At 50.3% G+C, this 21605-nt stretch overlaps 1 protein-coding gene and 1 long non-coding RNA gene across 2 annotated transcripts; one reads left to right on the top strand and one right to left on the bottom strand.

The window, feature by feature from the left end:
- The first annotated feature begins 4134 nt into the window (after positions 1 to 4134).
- On the top strand, positions 4135 to 12619 carry PLPBP (pyridoxal phosphate binding protein). The gene is made up of 8 exons (XM_006050956.4): positions 4135 to 4308; positions 5774 to 5881; positions 5972 to 6007; positions 6479 to 6554; positions 7091 to 7225; positions 9042 to 9184; positions 9618 to 9716; positions 11261 to 12619. Exons 1-8 carry the CDS (start codon positions 4210 to 4212, stop codon positions 11390 to 11392), a joined length of 828 nt encoding a protein of 275 aa, XP_006051018.3. The 5' UTR covers positions 4135 to 4209; the 3' UTR covers positions 11393 to 12619.
- On the bottom strand, positions 4818 to 18853 carry LOC123330775. Its single transcript, XR_006546933.2, has 2 exons — positions 15778 to 18853; positions 4818 to 6286 (listed from the first exon to the last, which is right to left on the bottom strand). It is a non-coding gene; the product is annotated as an uncharacterized LOC123330775 (long non-coding RNA).
- Positions 18854 to 21605: the final 2752 nt, after the last annotated feature.

Raw genomic sequence — 21605 nt, 5'->3', positions numbered from 1 at the left:
ACAGAGTCAGACACGACTGAAGCGGCTTAGCAGCAGCAGCAGCAGTTAACCGGGGAAATTATACCTAAAAGAGATCTCAACCTAAAATGGCTAAATTGGGGCTCTTTTGATATCTCAAAATTGATACTTTAGCGCAGACAATTAGAAACGGCTGGCCCTGCTTACCTTGACTGATATCTAGAAGTTGCTAAAAGAGGAAATGATAGAGTAACATTTTTGAAGGAAACCAACTTCCCCTGTAGCTCAGCAGAAAAGGATTGGCCTGCAATGCAGGCAATCCAGAAGTCATGGGTTCGATCCCCACATCAAGAAGATCCCCTGGAGGAGGTTATTGACAAATAAAAAGATGTACAACTTGAGAGTTACAAGTTAAATTTTATTTGGGGCAAAATGAAGACTGCAGCCCGAGAAGCAGCAACTCAGATAGCTCTGAGAGACTGCTCTAAAGCGGCAATGGGCGAAAGTCAATATATAAGGTTTTGGTGAAGGGGGAGTTTAATACCATGAAGCACTCATTTTACGAAAGGTTTTTTTTTTAGTCATGAGGATCTGATGTCACTATGAAGGAATTCAGTGCTTCTCTAGATATGAGACGATGAAAGGATTGAAATCATAAAATCTGTTACGAAAAACAGCCAACTATTTAAAGACCTGTCCCACCAGATTCCCTGGAGCACAGAGTGCCTAAACTCCACCCTGAACTCCCTCCAGGGCTGTTGAAGGTCAACAGCTGTAGCAACATGAGGTTCAATCTCCTTAGAGGCAGATGGCAAACACCTTTGTTGTTCACTCGTTGGCAATGCTCTTGCTGCTGCTGCTGCTGCTGCTGCTAAGTCGCTTCAGTCGTGTCCAACTCTGTGCGACCCCTGAGGCGGCAGCCCACTAGGCTCCCCCGTCCCTGGGATTCTCCAGGCAAGAACACTGGAGTGGGTTGCCATTTCCTTCACCAATGCGTGAAAGTGAAGTTGCCCAGTCGTATCTGACTCTCAGCAACCCCATGGACTGCAGCCTACCAGGCTCCTCCGTCCATGGGATTTTCCAGGCAAGAGTACTGGAGTGGGGTGCCATTGCCTTCTCCGGCAATGCTCTTGGTAAGTGCCAATTTGTAGTTGATAGGGGCATGGCAACCCACTCCAATATTCTTGCCTGGAGAATTCCATGGACAAGAGGAGCCCGGTGGGCTACAGTCCATAGGATCACAGAGTCAGACATGACTGAGAATGCACGAACCACAAGAAATTGCTTGAAACTGTATCAGAACTAAAAATTAGGGCTGCTAGCACTGCCTCTGCCAGGTCGCAGGTCGAGTGAGGCTGGAAAGTCACGTTGGCATTTATGCCATTTAACTTCTGATTTCTGGGCATCACTTTACCATCTTTTGGGAACACTCTTGTCACTTGGCTTTTGATTTCTGGGCATCTCTTTGCCTTTTGTTTTATTTAGAGTGTGATCCCTGGCAGGTGAGGTTCTGGTTTGGTTTGGTTTGAGCATGCAAACATCTGGTACAAACTTCTCGAGCTAATGTGGGAAGCACTTCCTCTAAGGTTCCACACTCCACCTGGGAACCCCTTGGGAAAAAAATTTTTAATGAGTGGTCACCCTAGCTATGATTCAATGACAAGAAAAATGGCCTAAAAATATTAGCTCTTTATTGACACAGGCTAGGAAAATGGACCCAAGTTCCCTTATCTCCAGAGTTTTCTCCTATAATCAACAGCCTTGGGCTGATCAAACTAAGAACCCCACTTCCCGAGAAGGACAAACCCTGCTGGGACCAATCTGCCCTTGTTATCAGAGCCAATTTGACCACTCTCTGGTCTAAATTTTGGCTATAAAACTATGACCACAGAGTGTGGAGCTTGCTTAAACTCATGTCCATTGAGTCAGTGATGCCATCCAACCATCTCATCCTCTGTCGTCCCCTTCTCCTGCCTTCAATCTTTCCCAGCATCAGGGTCTTTTCCAATGAGTCATCAGGTGACTCTTCGCATCAGGTGGCCAAAAAAAAGATGATTTTTGACAGTGTGGTCACAATATTCTTTAGACTCCAGAGAAAGCTTGAAGAAATTATCTCTTGCTCTGAGGTAAAACTCCTCCTACATCTTGAGACCAGAGCTCTCTGGATCACTTATTTAGACCATCTAATTCCTGAAACCAAAAGAGGAAAAAAGGGAAGGAAGCATTAAAAAAAAATTTTGCTCCAACTGTTATTCACAACTAGTGAGTTTTATATTGTGATATCTGATTCACAACTAAGTTTGGAAAACAGAGCTGTGAAATATCTTTTGAATCTATTTGTACGTCTCTTCGCCAACAAAGGTCCATCTACTCAAAGTTATGGTTTTTCCAGTAGTCGTGTGGATGTGAGAGTTGGGCCATAAAGAAAGCTGAGGGCCAAAGAATTGATGCTTTTGAACTGTGGTGTTGGGGAAGACTTTTGAGAATCCCTTGGACTGCAAGGAGATCCAACCAGTCAATCCTAAAGGAAATCAGTCCTGAATATTAATTGGAAGGACTGATGCTGAAGCTGCAGCTCCAATATTTTGGCCACCTGATGCGAAGAACTGACTCATTGGAAAAGACCCTGATGCTGAGAAAGACTGAAGGCAGGAGGAGAAGGGGATAACAGATGAGATGGTTGGATGGCATCACTGACTTGATGGACATGAGTTTGAGCAAGCTCCGGGAGTTGGTGATGGACAGGGAAGCCTAGTGTGCTGCAGTCCATAGGGTGGCAAAGAGTCGGATACTTAAGGACTTAACGACTGAACAGCAACAATGAGCTGTTAGGTAAACTGTATTAAGAATAATTATGCTTTAGGAATGTCTGTCTAATACAGTCGCTCCAGATTAGGGTAACTTGACTTTCTAAGGGTTGTGATTGTCAACTAAAAGACATGCACAACTTTAGAGCTACAAGTTGAGTTATATTTGGGGCAAATTGAGGACTGCAGCCTGGGAGGCAGTACCTCGGATAGCTCTGAGAGACTGCTCCCAAGAGGCAGTGGGGGAAGCTCAATATTTAAGATTTTGTCGAAGGTGGAGTTCAATACAATTAAGCGCTCATTTTACAAAAGATATTCAGCCAGTATCTGTTGTCATCATGAAGGGATTTAGTGCTCTTCTAGATATGATGAGATGCAAGCAGCTGTTGACCTTCAGCACCCGATGAGGGAGTTCAGGGTGGAGTGAGGTACTCTGTGCTCCAGGGAATCTGATGGCACAGGTCTTTATATAGGTGGATATTTCAGGAACAGGTTTTATGATCCTGATTCTTGCATCTCCTCTTATCTAGGAAAGCACAAAATCCCTTCATGGTGGCATCAGATCCTCCTGACTAGGGGGAAAAACTCGTACAAAGTGATTGCACTGAATTTCCCCTGCATCAAAATCTTATATATTGACCTTCCCCCACTACCTCTTTGGAGCAGTCCCTCAGCTATCGGGGAGAAGGCAACGGCAACCCACTCCTGTGTTCTTGCCTGGAGAATCCCAGGCAAGGGGAGCCTGGTGGGCTGCCCTCTATGGGGTCGCAGAGTCGGACACGACTGAAGCGACTTAGCAGCAGCAGCAGCTCAGCTGAGCTGCCGCCTCCTGGGCACCTCATCTTGCCTCAAATAAATATGCAACTCTCAACTTGTACATCTTTAGAGGACAAATGTACTTTTTGTGTGCCTATTCGAAAAATTTAAATTACATATGTGGCTTACAGTGGGCAGCACTGAGTTGAAGGATAACCAAAGGAAAACAGCCATGCATGTAAATCCTGCCAAGTTCTTTAGTAACAGCTTTCTCTCTCTTAACGGTTCCTCCCAAGAATCATCTGAGATAAAAGTCACGTCTCCCCGATAGAGGAGTAAGACCTCAGTAGCACACTAGGTTCTCTGCACCTCCCGGCTTCCGCGGGGGCGGGCGGCGGGGCGGCGGGGGCGGCGGGGCGGCGGGGGCGGCGGGGGCGGCGGCACCAGGAAGGACGCCAGCAGCACCCAAGAGCCTCGCAGGGCCTCAGAGGCGACCTCCCCAAGATGGCGTCGCCGGGGGGCGGGACTGTCCGCCGCACCACCTCCGTCCCACCCCGCGCTGGCGATTGGCTAAAACGACTCAGTGCTTAGTGGTGATTGGGCCTCACGGAAACCCGCGCTGGGCGGGACCGGAAGGGGTCTCTGCCAGGGGTTCGCGGGCCCGGGGCTCCACGTTGGTCCCTGGGGGATGTGGAAAGCTGGCAGCATGTCGGCGGAGCTGGGGATCGGCTTCGCTCTGCGAGCAGTGAACGAGCGCGTGCAGCAGGCGGTGGCGCGGCGGCCGCGGGTGAGGAAGGGGACCGCGCGGGGACTGTGGGCGGCCGCGCCGAGAAAGGGGGACACCTGCGTGGGAACGGGTCGTCACAGTGACGCAGAGGGGTCTCCTGGAGGGGCGGGACCTGCCCGCTGCCTTGGCATTGGCGCAAGCTGCAGAGCCCCCCAAAAAGCTAGCGAAGGCTAAGGGGGTTCCCCAGCTCCTGTCAGATTTTCTGAAGGTTAACGATCCCAGGAAAATGACCAGTCTCTAGGCAGCGCGACCATTGTCCAGCCTGCTTCGTGGTAGGGGTCAGCAGCCTTGGCGGAGGGGAGAGGGGCCAGGCCTGTATCCAGAGACTGCAGGGGAAGATGCCCACTACAGGTGCACCCAAAGGAGGCCAGGTCTGCCGGGGGTCACGTGTGTGCCATTTCCTTCTCCAAGGGGTCTTCCCAACCCAGGAATCGAACCCGGGTCTCCTTCATTGTAGGTGGATTCTTTACCGACTAAGGGAGGGAAGCTTCAGTTTTGCCACTGTTTCTTTTCTTTCTTTTTTTTTTTTTTTTCAATATTTCATTTATTTGGCTGCATCAGGTCTTAGTTGCACCACCCAGGATCTTCGTTGTGGCACGCCCCCTTGTCTCTAGTTGTGAGGTGGGCTTAATTGCCCCAAGGCATGGGGGATCTTAGTTCCCTGATGAGAGATGGAACTTCCATTGGAAGGCGGATTCTTAACCACTGGATCACCAGGGATGCCCCTCTGCCACTGGTTCTGCCACATAAATTGCAGAGTTACCCTAAGGCTGCTTCTGAGAGGCAGTATTGATAGCTACCCCAGGATCACAATGAGTTTCCAAAACTGTTGACCTTGGGGTTTTAGGAGCTGGAAGTGGCCTCCCTTCTAGTCAGAGATTGATGCCTTTTCTTAACTAAGTGATTCTTAAACCTCCAACCTTGCCATGCAAGAGTCAGCTGAAGAGTTTGTTTTAAAGCAGAATTCTCAGACTCCAATCTGAGATTCGGACCCAGTGGGTCAGGAGGGGACCCAGATGATACTGGTAATATTGGTTAAAGACCACACTCCTAGCAAATAAAGCTTTTACTTACCTTCCCAGCTCTCCTGAGAGAGAAAGGTGTTCTGCTAGCTTTTTTTTTTATTTAGTTTTTACATGTATTTATTTTTTGGCCATGCAATGCAGCATGTGAGATCTAAGTTCCCCGACCAGGGATCAAACCCACGCCCCCTGAAAGCACAGACTCTTAACCCCTGGACCACCAGGGTAGTCCCTTCTGCTCTGCTAGATATTAATGTGGCTAACATGCATACAAAAGACATTTCATCAACATTATTTGATACTGATAGCCTTGCTGTATTGGAAAAGTGGATCTTATCAAATGCCAAGTAAAGATCTCTGCCGATCCATCCTACAGGATGTCCTACAGGACTTATCAGGATAAGTCCAAACATTGACTCATCTGGCTCTTTTCCTCTTGGCAGCATCTCCCAGCCATCCAGCCCCGGCTAGTAGCAGTCAGCAAAACGAAACCTGCGGACATGGTGATAGAGGCCTACAGTCACGGGCAACGCACTTTCGGGGAGAACTATGTATGTGAGGGCCCTTTTCCTGCCCGTAAGCTGCTCTCAGAAGAGTCGTATGTGCCAGGCTTCTGACTTACTCTGTTTTTTACCCTGTAGGTTCAGGAACTGCTTGAAAAAGCATCAAATCCTCAAGTAAGTGGAATCTGAATTCTTTGTATCTAAATCTTGACTGTTCAGTTGGAAATTAGACCCACCTTGGTAGTTGAGTTTCAGAGCAGGAGGTCAGGCTGATGGTAGAAATGCCTGCGTTCGCCGTGAGCCCCAAATATTTCTCATCTAGATTTTCTCTCTCAACGCTGTCGTTTTCTCCTTTGTGGCTTTTTTGAAGATGGTAATTTTAGAAGCTTGCTGTAACCTTGGATCCTTTTGAGATTTGAAAGCTTTAATCAGTTTCTTCTCAAGGGGAAGTATCTGAAAGAAGGGGAGAGTTGACAGGAACAAGGAAGAGAAATAGAAGCCTTCAGTTTTTCTCTAAGTGTCTTTAAGGGCCTGACTGAAGATGCAATAGTGGTTAATTGCTTAGACCGGAAAGGTGAGACGGGAACGTGCGAAGTGTGTGAGTTGACAAGCCCTCCACACACTCACCCACCTCTTTCTCTTCAGATTCTGTCTTTGTGTCCTGAGATCAAATGGCACTTCATTGGCCATCTACAGAAACAGAATGTCAACAAACTGATGGGTAAGATAAAACTCTAAATATGAAGACACAGTTTTTTCATCATTGTATCACATACAGTCCCTTCTGTGGAAGAGGAAATGTTTTAGATTATCCCTCAGTCACCATTTATGCTTCAGGGATTCTTTTGGGAAAGAAATATTAGTTCTTGATTAAAGGGAAACATCATGATAAGAACAAAATGAACTCACAGTTGGCTGGGTATTATATACTTGGAAACCTACCCTAGCACACATTATGTATTTTTTGGGCGGTTTTTGAAATAAACGAGAAGGAATTGAAGCCCATAAAAATTTTTTGGCTAGCACAGGAAACACTTTTGCCCTTTTCCTTTTTTTTGTTTGAGGTTCGTTTTATTGTGTAATGAACATAATTTTCTTTTTATCTATTTATTTTTGGCTGTGCTGGGCCTTCGTCGCTGCAGGCGGAGGCTACTCTTCATTCTGTTGTATGGGCTTCTCGCTGCAGTGGCTTCTCCTGGTGTGGCGTGCAGGCTCAGCAGTTGTGGCTACTATAACCTCGCCTCCCTCTCGTTACAGCTGTCCCTAACCTCTCCATGCTGGAGACGGTCGATTCTGTGAAGCTGGCGGACAAAGTGAACAGTGCGTGGCAGAAAAAAGGTTCCCCCGAAAGGTTAAAGGTTATGGTCCAGATAAACACCAGCGGAGAGGCGAGTAAGTGAGCAGCAGACTTTTTCCCCTTAGGATATGGTGGAGCGCAGGACAGATGGCAGGCCTGAACACCCGATGCAGTAGGTCACAGAAGGAACTCGCGGGGCCGTTAAATAAGCTGTCGTATGTAGGGTCTCGGTGGCACGAGGACCTCCAAACCAGTCCACGTCTAATTCTTTAATGCGTTCTTAGTTTCTGAAGAGGCCGGCAAGGAGACTCAAGAAGGGGCTTGTGTGACTTTGATCCTGAAAATTCCCGGAGGTCACCCTCCCTCCCAAAAGAGATTGCGAATTTACATGTGTAATACTTCTCAAACCTTAACAAATCATGTTTCCATTATTGGGAGAAAATCGAACAAAACCCACTGTGGGCACCAGTCAGGGAATATCTTGACAAGGCTTGGGTTAGCAGTATAGCACAGAAGTCAGAGCCTGAGCCTGGAACAGGCAGACCTGGGGTTTGAGCTCTACCACGCTCCAGTGCTGGAACCTTGAGTGATGTGCCTGACCTTCCGACCCTTCACTTTCCTTACCTGCCAGCGATAGCAGAGCGGTAGTTCCAAGGGTGCTGCGAGGCTTGAGTGTGGAGATGGAGGTAAAGCTGTTGGTACAGGACCCTGTGCGTCTTACTTGTTCGCTGTTTGCTAAGAATCCGTGTTTACAAACCAGTTGTTTGCTGATAGAGCTTAGGCTGAAGGAACAAGCCTGGGGCCTGGAGTCAGGCTCCCGGGATCCACATCCCAGTTCCTCACTTCCTGGCCCTGTGGCCTTGAGAAAGGCCCTTAGCCTCCCAGAGCTTCAGTCTCCTCTTTTTTTAGAATGGAGAGAGTGAGAGCACTTACTTCACAGAGCTGCTGCATTAAATAAAAAACTGTAGGGACGTGGCGTGTGCGCCTGGTACGTAAGCATTCACTAAATCTTAACAATCAGCATTATCTGTACGTGCACCTAGATTATACGTTACTTGATCCTGATAGGTAAACCTGAAACGGATTCCAGATGGAGTCCATTACAGCATTTCTTCATTTGCCCTAATTAAAGATTGGAGTGTTACTAGCATCTCTCTTTGTTAAATGAGGGAAGGACAGAATCTGTCCTCATACCTGCATAACAAGTAATGTTTTGCTACAGAATCCTTCTCTGTTTTTTTAATGAGCAAGATCAGGTAAATTTTGCGAAGTTCTAGTCAAAACTATATGATATGTACTTCATTTTTATTTGTTTTTACAATTCCACTAATAAATTAATGAAACCGTAGAAGTACCAGATTTGGAAAAATAATTCTCTGGTTAATCTGGCATTTGGGCAATGTGCATCTTCTTGGTGTTTTTCTGTTTTTCTTTTTAAATGTTTTGGCTCCACCGCACACCCAACACGCAGTATCTTAGTTCCCTGACCAGGGATATCAAACCCGATGGCTTCCCCCCGCCCTCACACTGGAAGCACATAATCTTAACCACTGAACCGCCAGGAAAGTTCCAGATAATTTTTTTTTTTTAGATTAATTTTTTTTTCTTTCTATTTGAAGAAAAGCAGTGTTTTGGGTGTTTTTTTTTTTTTCCTTTTCCCTCTACTCTAGCTGTCTTCAGATGCTGAAACAGAATAAAGAGAATCCAGTTTATAGCTCTTCCCTTGAGACACTCAGGACCGGGTCAGAAGGGGAGCAACACAGACAGACATCTCACCATTTCAGTCACCATTTCAGTCTTGAGGACAAGTTCTCCCAAGAAGTCCTCTTGCCTGAGAGTCGCCTCCCCTGTCCTAGGGAACGGTGTTCCTCTGGCTTCCTAGAACCTCTCGGTCTTCTGTCTCTTGTGAAGGCAAACACGGCCTGCCCCCTGCAGAGACAGCAGCCCTGGTGGAACACATCAACGCCAAGTGCCCCAGCCTGGAGTTCGTGGGGCTGATGACCATCGGGAGCTTCGGGCATGATCTTAGTCAAGGACCGAACCCAGACTTCCAGGTACTCGGGCCCGGGGTGGGGGCGGTACTCACGTCCACTGAGGGTATCCGGGGCTGGCTGCTGTCGTCAGCTCCACAGACTTTGCAGACGTGTCTTGTCATGTTACTTGATAACCCACTCCTTAAACTCTCCTCATACGGAAAACGGGAACAGGTCCCCCGAACCCCCACAGACCGTTCTCCACTCAGTCTGAACCTGCCTGACACACGGTCTTCAGAGAAAACGAGCTCCGGCTTCCTCTCCAACGAGTGACAATTTTCTTGAAAGTAGGAGAGCTCGCTACAAACCCTTCCAGTGATTTGTGGTGATTTTGACAGGCCTCAAAGCCATGAGGAATAAAGTAGTTTCTGTCAGAGGTGTTGAGATTCGGCCCCTCTCAGCCATCCTCGGAGAAGGCAGGGGTAAAATGGCGTCACACTTGTCTCCCCGTCAGGTGTTGCTGTCCCTCCGGGAGGAGCTGTGCAAAAAGCTGGGCGCCCCCCCCGAGCAGGTGGAGCTGAGCATGGGCATGTCCGTGGACTTCCAGCACGCGGTGAGTATGTCCCGGGCGCCCTCGGGTGCCTGCAGGACGGGTCCAAAGGCAACACCTAGCTGTCGCATCGAGGCACCACGCGGCAGTGTCTCTCACCCATGCTGACGTCCCCGGCCCCTTCTTTTTTTTCAAATGAACTGTATAGAAATTATAGCTTGACACCTCATTAAAAAAAAAAAAATACAACAACTCAGTTTAATTCCCTAAGTGGGATCTAAAGGAAAATCGAAAGAAATTAAACTGCAGCTTTTTAAAAAGGCATTTCCCTGTGTTCATGCTTGGGCGTGGTCATATGACACCGAGTCCTGACGAAGTGTCTGATCGTACGCAGAGATCCCCCAGGATGCAGCAGCTCTGAGCACACACTGATAGATGTGCTGTGTTAGCAACTCACATACACCATCTTCCAGAGTGGAGGCTAATGTGATCAGGTTCCAAGAACCACACTGTAAAACTTTCCTCTGGATCTACAGTAGTTGCAGGATTGGAAGATAGAGTATATTCAGTTCAGTTCAGTCACATCCGACTCTCTGCGACCCCATGAATCGCAGCACGCCAGGCCTCCCTGTCCATCACCAACTCCCGGAGTTCACCCAGACTGACGTCCATCGAGTCAGTGATGCCATCCAGCCATCTCATCCTCTGTTGTCCCTCTCCTCCTGCCCCCAATCCCTCCCAGCATCAGAGTCTTTTCCAATGAGTCAACTCTTCGCATGAGGTGGCCAAAGTACTGGAGTTTCAGCTTTAGCATCATTCCTTCCAAAGAAATCCCAGGGCTGATCTCCTTCAGAATGGACTGGTTGGATCTCCTTGCAGTCCAAGGGACTCTCAAGAGCCTTCTCCAACACCACATTTCAAAAGCATCAATTCTTCAGCACTCAGCCTTCTTCACAGTCCATCTCTCACATCCATACATGACCACAGGAAAAACCATAGCCTTGACTGGACGAACCTTTGTTGGCAAAGTAATGTCTCTGCTTTTGAATATGCTATCTAGGTTGGTCATAACTTTCCTTCCAAGGAGTAAGCGTCTTTTAATTTCATGGCTGCAATCACCATCTGCAGTGATTTTGGAGCCCAAAAAAATAAAGTCTGACACTGTTTCCACTGTTTCCCCATCTATTTCCCATGAAGTGATGGGACCGGATGCCATGATCTTCGTTTTCTGAATGTTGAGCTATAAGCCAACTTTTTCACTCTCCACTTTCACTTTCATCAAGAGGCTTTTTAGTTCCTCTTCACTTTCTGCTATAAGGTTGGTGTTTCTCCATAAAATGGAATTCGATCCTGTGCTCGCTCACTCACAGGGAGGGTTGCTCATCTCTGAAACCCCAGCATATGAGAAGGGTGTGTGGGCCACCCCGCATGGCTGCCACCCCTGTCGCCCACCCCACTAAGTGCCAGTCGCCTTCCCCAGTCTCTGCAGTCTCGCCTTACGTACTTCGTAAACACCCCTTTGGGTAGACCACTGCCCCACAGTCCTTCAGCTGCATCTGCTACATCTCATTATTTTTTTAAACTTAACCCCTTCTTCTTCCCCACAGATTGAAGTGGGATCTACCAACGTCCGCATCGGAAGCACCATTTTTGGAGAGCGAGATTATTCCAAGAAAATGGCCCCAGACAAGCCCGCAGCAGAGCTGAAGGCCCCGGAGGAGATGGCCCAGGCACACTGACCCGAAGCCGGATCCAGGAGGACTCACTGTGCGCTCACCTGGGCCTCCACCTTCCAGGGGCCCCAAGTCACCACACCACCATGCCCTCCTGGGGACCTGACAAAAGCATGCCCAGGGCAATGTGTGTGGCTGGGAAGCGTCTTACCTAGTGTCTGACACAGGAAGCTCACTGCAAGCAGTGGCTTTGGACTGGATTTGAGGAATCCAGACGTTTCTGCAGATCAGATGCCTAGGCCAGGGCCAGGAGTCGAGTTCAGGCTTGAACTTTGCCCAGGAATGCATTTCCCAGGTGTTGCCTGTAATCGCCACAGTTAGAGGGATTCCCACTCGTCATCCACTTGGATAGAAAATCCCTGTTGCCAGCTCCGTACAGACCCCACAGAGCAGTCACCTCTGCCACGCTGGAGCAGCATAGTCTCTGTCCCCCCGCTTCCATCCCACCCAGTTAACATCGGTCTTCACTCCAGATGGCAGTTTGGGTAACTTCAGGACCCAGCTCGAGTTAATCCTGCACACCCATATTGTGGCCGATGAGAGTTGTATCATCCATCAACCACCCTATGACCCTGAAAATTACAGGGTGACTACCATGAGCAGGCCTCGGGCCTTCCTACCATCCCGTCCAAACACAGGACTTTGAGCTTTTACCCAGGGCTCTGTGGTGATGAGAGTCCAGTGATGCAATTTTTCCCCCCACTGCAGTCCTTGCTGTGGTAATTTCATATCAAACACCAGTGGATCTCCAGTAGCTCGCCAGAAATTAAAGATTTCCCCCAAAGCCAGTTCAGGCTCACAGTTTCAACAAGACTTGACTTTGAGGGTCCTATTCCTGGGAGTACTTTTTAGGCGCGTTTATAGCTTCCCCCCCCGACTGTATTTATAAGCCAGGATTTTGCAGCTCTAGATTGTCAGTAGTGTAGCTAGCTCTTCAAAACCCAGAAAGCACAATTCTCGGGCAGTCACGACAGATGGCTGTAGTCTGGGTCATCGTTTGTTTTCTAGGTGGGTTTTTCGTATTTATTCAAACCCCAGTCTTTTAATTGTATGAAAACAACTCCATGATAATGCTGCAGAATGCAATTTTGTAAAACTTAAACCATTACGATTCCTATACTGTTTCAATCAAAGCTCTCATGTGATAATTCAGCATCTATTAAATAAAAATGTGAGTTTGAATTACACCTTCTGTGCTAATTACAAAGCAATTAAAAGATTTCTTTTCTACGATCTGGTGTAGTGAGTGAGTCTAACAGGAGGGGGCATTGGACCCAACTGGAAGCCACCACACCCATCCTGGCATTGCACAGCTTACGAGAATGGTGCGCCTTAGGCCACAGTTCAGTCACTCAGTCGTGTCCGAGTCTTTGCAACCCCATGGACTGCAGCACACCAGGCTTCCCTGTCCATCACCAACTCGCAGAGCTTGCTCAAACTGAAGTTTATTGAGTTGGTGATACCGTCCAACCATCTCATCCTTTGTCGTCCCCTTCTCCTCCTGCCCTCAATCTTTCCCAGCATCAGCGTCTTTTCCAATGAGTCGGTTCTTCTCATCAGGTGGCCTAAGTATTGGAGCTTCAGCTTCACCGTCAGTCTTTCCAATAAATATTCAGGACTAATTTCCTTTAGGATTGACTGGTTGGATCTCCTTGAAGTCCAAGGGACTCTCAAGAGTCACAGATGCAGCCAAAGCCACACTGCAGATAAAAGTAGGGATTCTGACGTTCAAAGCCTTTGACTGTGGATCACAATAAACTGGAAAATTCTGAAAGAGATGGGAATACCAGACCACCTGACCTGCCTCTTGAGAAACCTGTATGCAGGTCAGGAAGCAACAGTTAGAACTGGACATGGAAAAACAGACTGGTTCCAAATAGGAAAAGGAGTACGTCAAGGCTGTATATTGTCACCCTGCTTATTTAACTTATATGCAGAGTACATCATGAGAAACACTGGGCTGGAAGAAGCACAAGCTGGAATCAAGATTGCCGGGAGAAATATCAATAACCTCAGATATGCAGATGACACCACCCTTAGTGAAACAGTAAGTGAAGAGGAACTAAAAAGCCTCTTGATGAAAGTGAAAGTGGAGGGTGAAAAAGTTGGCTTAAAGCTCAACATTCAGAAAACTAAGATCATGGCATCAGGTCCCATCACTTCATGGCAAACAGATGGGGAAGCAGTGGAAACAGTGTCAGACTTTATTTTTCTGGGCTCCAAAATCACTGCCAATGGTGATTGCAGCCATGAAATTAAAAGATGCTTACTCCTTGGAAGGAAAGTTATGACCAACCTAGACAGCATATTCAAAAGCAGAGACATTACTTTGTCAACAAAGGTCCATCTAGTCAAGGCTATGGTTTTTCCAGTGGTCATGTACGGATGTGAGAGTTGGACTATAAAGAGAGCTGAGTGCCGAAGAATTGATGCTTTTGAACTGTGGTGTTGGAGAAGACTCTTGCGAGTCCCTTGGACTGCGAGGAGATCCAACCAGTCCATCCTAAAGAAGATCAGTCCTGGGTGTTCATTGGAAGGACTGATGAAGCTGAAACTCCAATACTTTGGCCACCTGATACGAAGAGTTGACTCATTTGAAAAGACCCCGGTGCTGGGAAAGATTGAAGGCAGGAGGAGAAGGGGACAACAGAGGATGAGATGGTTGGATGGCATCACCAACTCGATGGACATGGGTTTGGGTGGACTCCGGGAGTTGGTGATGGACAGGGAGGCCTGGCGTGCTGTGGTTCATGGGGTCGCAAAGAGTTGGACACGACTGAGCGACTGAACTGAACTGATTACTGTAAATTCTAAAGGCCAGAAAGTTAAATGTTTGCATTTCAGGAATTATGAAAAGAGGGGGCCTCTTGCTGTTAAGAGACTCAAAGCTACCTCTAGGTGGCGACATTGGCTAACCTGAGGGGCAAGCATTGGGGTGCCACTGTCGGCAAATTACCCTGGGAGAGACTGTCATCTAGCATCACCCTGTTTTTAATAAATGTATTTATCTATCGGGAGAATGGTTTCTAATGGAGATTGTTTACTTATTTGGCTGCGTGGCATGGGGGATTTAGTTCTTTGACCAGGGATTGAACCTGGTCCCCCTAAATTAGGAGTGTGGAGTCTTAGCCACTGGACCACCAGAGAAAGTCCCACGCCTTCTCTTTTTCAACTTCATCTGAGAAGGTAGAGATCTGAGAGAGGGGCCGGGGTCAAGGAGGGCACCCCACCCACCACCTTCACAGCATCTGCCACCTCCCCCTGGCTGCCCTCCGGGGTTCTCCAGTCACCCCTCACCCATTCTTTTTAAGTCAAAACAGAAGCCAGGAAAGACACGGTTTTCCCAAGCGACGTGGCTGACTTCTGCAGAGTCACAAGGTCCTTCCAGATACCTCATTTCTCTGCAAACTCGGCTGAGGGTTCTGAGGGTTCCATGGAAACTTTGGGAGAGACATAGTTGGAACAAGAGACCCCTCAAGCTTGTGCGTGTCTTCAGATCAAGAAAAACTAAGGAGGGGACCTGGGGGGGAACTCTGGGAGGCTGACTCAAACCCAGATCACTAAAGGAAACCAAAGTCCAATATGCCCACCACAGGCCAGGACCTTTCGCAGAGAGAACCAATTGTGACTTTGTCTTGTGTTACGTGGGCCAGGCATGAGTATTCAGATTTCCGTCAAAACCCTGACAGCGTCCACGGCAAGTTTCCTGAGTGACAACCGCACGCCATCCTGGATCCCACCCACCTGTGCAGCCTGTCTCTGACGATGCTGTCCAGCCCCTGGACCCTGGTACCCAGCCCCAGAAAGTCTGGACACGCAGAAATTCCCCAGTGAATCCTTCAAGGTTCTGTCTTGGGGAAGTTCCTCACAGATTCACCGCATCTCTTAACAAAGCAACCTCTTAATATTCAAATGGGCCTCCTCCATCCCCTTTTATAATCATTTATGACACACAAATTACCATGACTACCTCCTCTGATTCTGCCCTCATGGCAGCCAGTAGGGTGATTTAGGCTGCTGGGCGGTGTCCCTTTGTGCATGGGGCACCAAGACCCAGAGGAGGTTCTGTGTGCTCCTTCCCTGAGGTCAGAGTGGGTTGGTGGCAGGACAAGAAAGAAACTCAAGACCTTTGATTCCTGGTCCAGAGCTTGATCACCACACCACCCTGGCCTCCTCTGCTGTCTCAGCCTTTAATAATTAGTGAGCGGCATATCCTTAGATTTATAAGCTTCATTTAGTTTATTATTGTTTTGATTTCTTTGGCTGCACCGCTCAGCTTGTGGGATCTTAGTTCCCCAACCAGGGATCGAACTGATGCCTACGGCAATGAAAGCTCAGAGTCCTAACCACAAGGGCCTCCCTATAAACGTCATATAAAAGAAAATTCTTACCATGAAAGAAATGGATGATTTCCAGCCTGCAGTCATTGTTGAGAACTGACAAGTCTTAATGCAGAACAAACTTTGGAACCCCAAGTAGAGGGGATGGGAGGGAGGGAGAGAATTAAACCCAGCCTGATTGGACTCACCCTTTGCTTTCTTTTACCCTGTTTCCCTCACGTAGATGCAAACTGTGTCACAGGCTGCAGGGCTCAGAGTGTGTGCATAGTGCCCTTTAGCCCCCATGGCCAGACAGGCGCTGAATTCTGTTCCCCAAGGCTGGGCCAGGAGGAAGGAGGTCAAACGGGGCATTCGGAAAATCCAGGACATCCTTGTCCTTGAGACGAGAAGTGGCCCCAAAGCACCGAGGGTGGACGCCTCGCCCCCCTGTTCCTAGAGGGCTTCGAGGAGACCAGAAGTGCAGCCGTGCAATTGAGCTGATTTGCGCTGGGAGCCGTGGCTGTCTTTACCATGAAATCAGTTGAATGCTATTACATCAGCCTCGTGACTAAGGGCGAAAGCATCCAACCGTCCACGAGACAGTTTTTGCTAATCTGCCCTCCCCTCAAGCAGCACGTAGGTAGGGAGAGGGTCTCTCTTTTTTTCCCTACCCACTTTGCCTCAACCACACCCAGTCGCGCCCAGCTTTATACCCGGTTTGTAGATATCTCAGGCCGCCTGTGGCCGAGTCTTCATTCGCAAGGTCAAGTCCCTCTCTGAAAAAAAAATCATTTCAGGGTCCCAAAAGGGACCTCAGAGCTGACACTGTCTTCTGTCAGCTCCAACACAGGGGGCTGACACGGCACACGGTGGGGATGGAGAGGGGGTGCGGGGCGACGGTGGAGGGGGTTACTCTAGGCACCGTTTTTTGTATTTAAAAATCAATACACTGTCCAGCTCCTGAGCTTTGAGACCCCAAAGGAGCAGAAGCCACCCTCCGAGTGCCGATGGCCTTCTGGAAGGTTCTCTCCGCGAGCTGGCTGGCTGCACTCCTGCCTGGAGCTCCCCAGCTTCAGAGCTAGGCTTGACCCAGCTGCCAATCTCCAAAATAAAATCAATGTGTGACCTTATTCACCAGCTGTACCGAAGAAACTAGTGCAAACCAGGGCCAACTTTGAAGCCAAAAAGGGAAGATGAGAAGTTGGGAGAGAGAGAGAGAAAGAACGGGGGTTGGGGGGAAAGGAAAACTTGGCTGGACATGAAAGGTGTCTTGTCTGTCTGTTCCCCATTAGGCTCGATTCTCTTGCAATCTGCAGCCTCAACATAATTCTCTTGACCAGAAACTCTCCGGAGAGATAGTGTCAGAAGGAAAAACAAACAGAATGGCATCTCAGACAGCAAAGTCACTTAAAAAGCTATCCGGGGGAGTGGAGACGGTAGGGGAGGGCGGTAGGAGTCAGCTCCTAGCGGGTGCTCCTCACAGCAGGCCGCCTGTGGAGGACCACTCCCCTGGGACAGACAGAGACATAAGGCGGGGTACCCCCAAGAGAGGGCTGGTGGGCCAGGCGAGGAAGCAAAACCCCAAGTCCTCTGCCCTCCCAGCCTCTCTGACACCTCAAAACCCACCTTGGCTGGCTTTCCCAACTGTGCGCTCGACACAAAACCCCATGGTGCTGGGCTTTTCACAGCCCGCAGTGCATGGAGGGGACTTCAGAAGGATTACCTGAGAAAAAAGTGCTCCCAGTTTGTCCTAACTCCACTTCTTGTTTCTGACTGCCGCCAGCAGCCAAAGGCTGAGAACTATAAGCTGGCAGCCAGCTCCCCAGGCTGCAAGGCCTGTTCCCCCAGCCCCCTTCGACCTGCCTTTGAGCAAAGCCAGCTCCGTGCCTGCAGGAGCCTGGGGGGGAGGTTAGGACTTTGGAGTCAGGGTGCAGTTCTGCACTCAAGTTTCTGGGGCAGGGATCCTGTGAAAGGAGAGGGTATTGGAAGAAAAACTAATCAGAAGAAGAAAGTAAGAGCTTTTCCCTGCCTTTCAAACTTGTTTATTGCTAGGATATCTGATTTCAGCGGAGGAAGCCGGCACTGAAGCAAGATTTTTATTGGCCCCAAGCAAGAGGCATTCGGGGTTTGCCTTTGAATTGGTTTCCCCAAACCTGGAAGGACAGAAGCGCCCTCGCTGCTTTGATGGTGCAGCTCTGTCCTTTGGGGCCCCCGGACTCCCTGTTTTCCTTAGCATCCTCTAAATGCCCCTTGGAGGATGAGGTGGGGAGCGAGGGGGCCCAGAGTGGGAGGTGGCCTCGTGGATATTTCAGAGAGGAGAGTAGAAGAGGGGACAAACAATTAAAAAATTCAGGAATTGGCTCCAGGCCTGTGCTCTCTGCCCCCCTTCCCCCGAGCAGGGACCTGGAGGAGGGAAGGTCTGGTTTGGATGAAAGCTCAGTGTCTCTAGCTGACGGGGTTAGGCGGGCTGCTCGGAGGGCCAGGCCTGATGGTTTCAATGTGTGTGGAAGATAAAGCCAGATCTGCAAAGGCAGGCCCTGCCCACGGCCCTCCTCAGCTGGGCCGGCGGGCTCTGGGGAGGGGGGTGCCCAGCTGGGCCATAGGCTCCAGGGGCTGCTGCTGACCCCCGCCCCTTCCCCGGGCTCCCCACGGACACCTTCCTGCCCAGACAGCAGCTGTTTGGGGGCTGGAGCCCTGGCCTGCCCAATCTACTCTTGGGCACAGGCTTCCTGCCTTTCTCTGGCTTCCCAAAGGGGCATCTCCTCCCCTGGAGAAAGAGGGGGGTGCGCCTCCATTTGGAGGCCTCTGGGTGAGCCCAGCCAGCTCAACCTTTACCCTCTCTGCATCTGACAGCTGGCTTTCCCTGGGACTCCCCCTCATCACCCTTCCCTCTGCAAACCACAGGTGACAGGAGGGGCCCCGAAATGGAGGGCTCTAAGTGTCTTTGCAGATTGATCCCTCCACGGAGGGGAGTTTGCTTCTAGGGGTGCCAGGATTTGGGGGTGTGCGCTGATGGTGAAGGGCAGCCCTCTGCCAGGAAAGAGCCTCTGCCCTGGTATGGCCCTCTTCCCAGTCCAGGTTGGGGGCCAGGAGGTCCACAGAGAGCCACCTTTCCCCCTACCCCCCCGGGGCTCACAGCGTCTCTGTGTCTGTGTGATGGGTCCCTGCCCGCCTCGTCTCCTCCCCCCCCCCACCCCCAGCGCACTCCTGGAGCACTCTGCTCACCTGGGACGCCCGGGCCCTTTTTGGCAGCCTCCGTGCCGTTTGGCGCTCTGAGCTGAGGCCTGGAGCCTCCCTAGGGCAGGAGGTGGGGAGCAGGGAACAGGCCTCTCACTGTGTCCACTGCGAGGAACCCAGGGCATCAAAAGGGTTTTATGGAGTGAGCTTGGGAACCAGCTCCCAGGGAGAGGAGCTGCAGGCGTAGGTGTAGAGGGACTGCACTGGGGGAGGGGAGCTGTGTGCGTGCACACGTACTCACACACACACAGGCGCACGCATGCCCACGAAACTCTCTCCAAGACTCTGACACCCGTCTGTCTGGGTCCGAATTCCCAATCTGCTCCCTGCCAGCCATATTCCCTCGAGCCAGAAACTAAGCCCCTGTGGTGCCTCCATCCCCTCAACCTGCAAATCGGGCCTCATGGTGTCCTTGTGACGTTTAAACGTGATAAAGTCCATCACGTGCTCTGCACATAGTAAGTGTTCATTAAGCACCAGAGACCAGCAGTGGACCCAGCCCGGCTCGGCCTTGCAGTCTGCCAGAATCTCTGTGGAGCAATGGGGTGAGCGGAGCGCTGATGGATGGAGCAGATAACTGTGGAAGTGGGGGGGAGTCGAGGCGGGGGGAACTGCCACCTTCCTTCAGAAATGAAACAGGAGCCTCTGAGGCTGAGGAAGGGGACCCTCCAAGAGGCAATTAAAGCCCTGAGAGCCCGACAGGCTCCCCTCAGGGGTCTGACACTGGGAGAGTCACGGTGGCCGTGGTAAGGCCAAGTTCCCCTTCAGAAGCCAGCCCAGGATAGACACCCAAGCCTCCCCTTCCTGTTCCCCTAGCTTGAAATGAAAGAGGCGGCTGGAGACTGGGGCGCAAAAACAGCAAAATCTGCCCAGAGTGAAACCAAAACTCCACACCGTCTCACAGGAGAGGAAAGGAGAGAGAAAAGCACACAGAAGGGGGCCTCCCTGGTGGCTCAGTGTCTAGGACCCCTGGCTCCCAAGGCAGGGGGCCCCAGGTTCAATCCCTGGTCAGGGAATGAAGATCCCACATGCCAAATGTCCCACAGACTGCAACGAAGATCTCAGATCTCGTGTGCTGCAGCTAAGACCAAGGGCAGCCAAATAAATACTAAAAAAAAAAAAAAAAAAGAAGAAGAAGAAAGGAAGGAAGAAGAGTACAGAGAGGAACAAAGAAGCAGATGGAGGTGACAAGACAAACACCAAAGGGCCAATTCCAGAGCCCCCCCCAACCCCAGCCCCACGGGCCCACCAGGCGCCAAGAGGACAGCTGCTGCCAGGAATCAAGGTTCCAGGCAAAACCCAACTTTTCCAGCCAGTTAGACATCTAGGGAATTCCCTAGAGGTCCGGTGGTTAACACAGCCAAGGGCCCCCAGGTTCAATCCCTGGTCAGGGAAGTTAAAAAAAGAAAAAGAAGTCCACTCTGCCAGGCTGTGTGAGTAAGGACGTTTCTCTGAGATCCCTTGTGACTGGAGGGGCTTCCCACGCGCTGCAGGCGGCGGGAAGTGACCTACGGGCAGGGGGCGGTGGCACTGGGAGAGGGTGACAGGGACCCAGAGGATCGGGCTTGGGAATCTGAGGACCGCCTCTGGGAGGGGCCGCTCCAGAAAGCCACCCCACCCCTGAGGCCTCCTTCCCAGGCTGCGTCTACAAAGAGCAGAGAAGTCTAAGGAGGACCAGGTCACAGCCGCAGCTAGCAGGAGGACTGGAAAGAGGCCCTGCCTTGCTTCTCTCTACAAGCTCTTGCGCGCTGTTCCACTTCTTCACCATATGTGTCTATTCCTTTGATAAAAATAATTCTTGTAAATAGTGGTGAGGGCTGGAAGAGGCTTGGCTCTAGACAAATGTTTGAGGTTTGCCTCAACCTGGGCCTCCCTGCCACAGGCTTTGAAGGGGAAGAATTACCCCCAACCCGGCCTGGAGCCCTGGGGGGTGACCCCAGACACGCCAGGCCAGCCTGGATCATCCTCCACCTCCCCGCCTGCCCAGAATAACGCCGCATCCTCCACCACCAGCTGCCTGCTCCTCGTCTGTTTGCCTCCCTGGGGTACGACGGGGGCGGATGTGCAAGCCTCAGCCCTGGGGTGCGGAGACTGACTGGGGACTGACACCCCCCACCGCAGGGCACGGGGCGGCTGCCGTGGGAGGGGTGTCCCGGGAGCTGGGCCCACCCCCTGCACAGCACGGAGAGGCGGGTGGCCAGTGAGCCCTCCCCACCACACACGCACGCTCACACACACACACACTCACTCGCTCACACATACACAGTCACACACACACACCAAGTCACACATGCACACACACATACACACACTCATACACACAGACACATACACTCACACACTCACACATACACACACGCGCGCACACATACTCACATGTACTCACACACATACACACTCACACATACACATACACTCACACATCACATTCACACACACACACGCACTCACACACACACACGCATTCACACACACACACACTCACACACACATACACATTCACACACAACACACACAAACACACACTCACACTCATACACACACACACATACATACACACACACATACACACATACTCACACACACACACCTCACACACAGACATACACTCACACTCACACACAGACATACACACACACTTGCGCACACACACACATACACGT

This window comes from Bubalus bubalis, chromosome 1 (assembly GCF_019923935.1).
Source record: "Bubalus bubalis isolate 160015118507 breed Murrah chromosome 1, NDDB_SH_1, whole genome shotgun sequence".
NCBI lineage: Eukaryota > Metazoa > Chordata > Mammalia > Artiodactyla > Bovidae > Bubalus > Bubalus bubalis.
Note: the sequence above shows the minus strand (reverse complement) of the source record. Positions and strands in the feature narration are given on the sequence as shown.

Excerpts from the sequence above, each read along its gene's own strand:
- PLPBP (XM_006050956.4), top strand. The coding sequence starts at position 4,210 with ATGTGGAAAGCTGGCAGCATGTCGGCGGAGCTGGGGATCGGCTTCGCT. Across the intron at positions 4,309-5,773 it reads CGGTGGCGCGGCGGCCGCGG|CATCTCCCAGCCATCCAGCC; the intron begins GTGAGGAAGGGG and ends TCCTCTTGGCAG. Across the intron at positions 5,882-5,971 it reads GCACTTTCGGGGAGAACTAT|GTTCAGGAACTGCTTGAAAA; the intron begins GTATGTGAGGGC and ends TTTACCCTGTAG.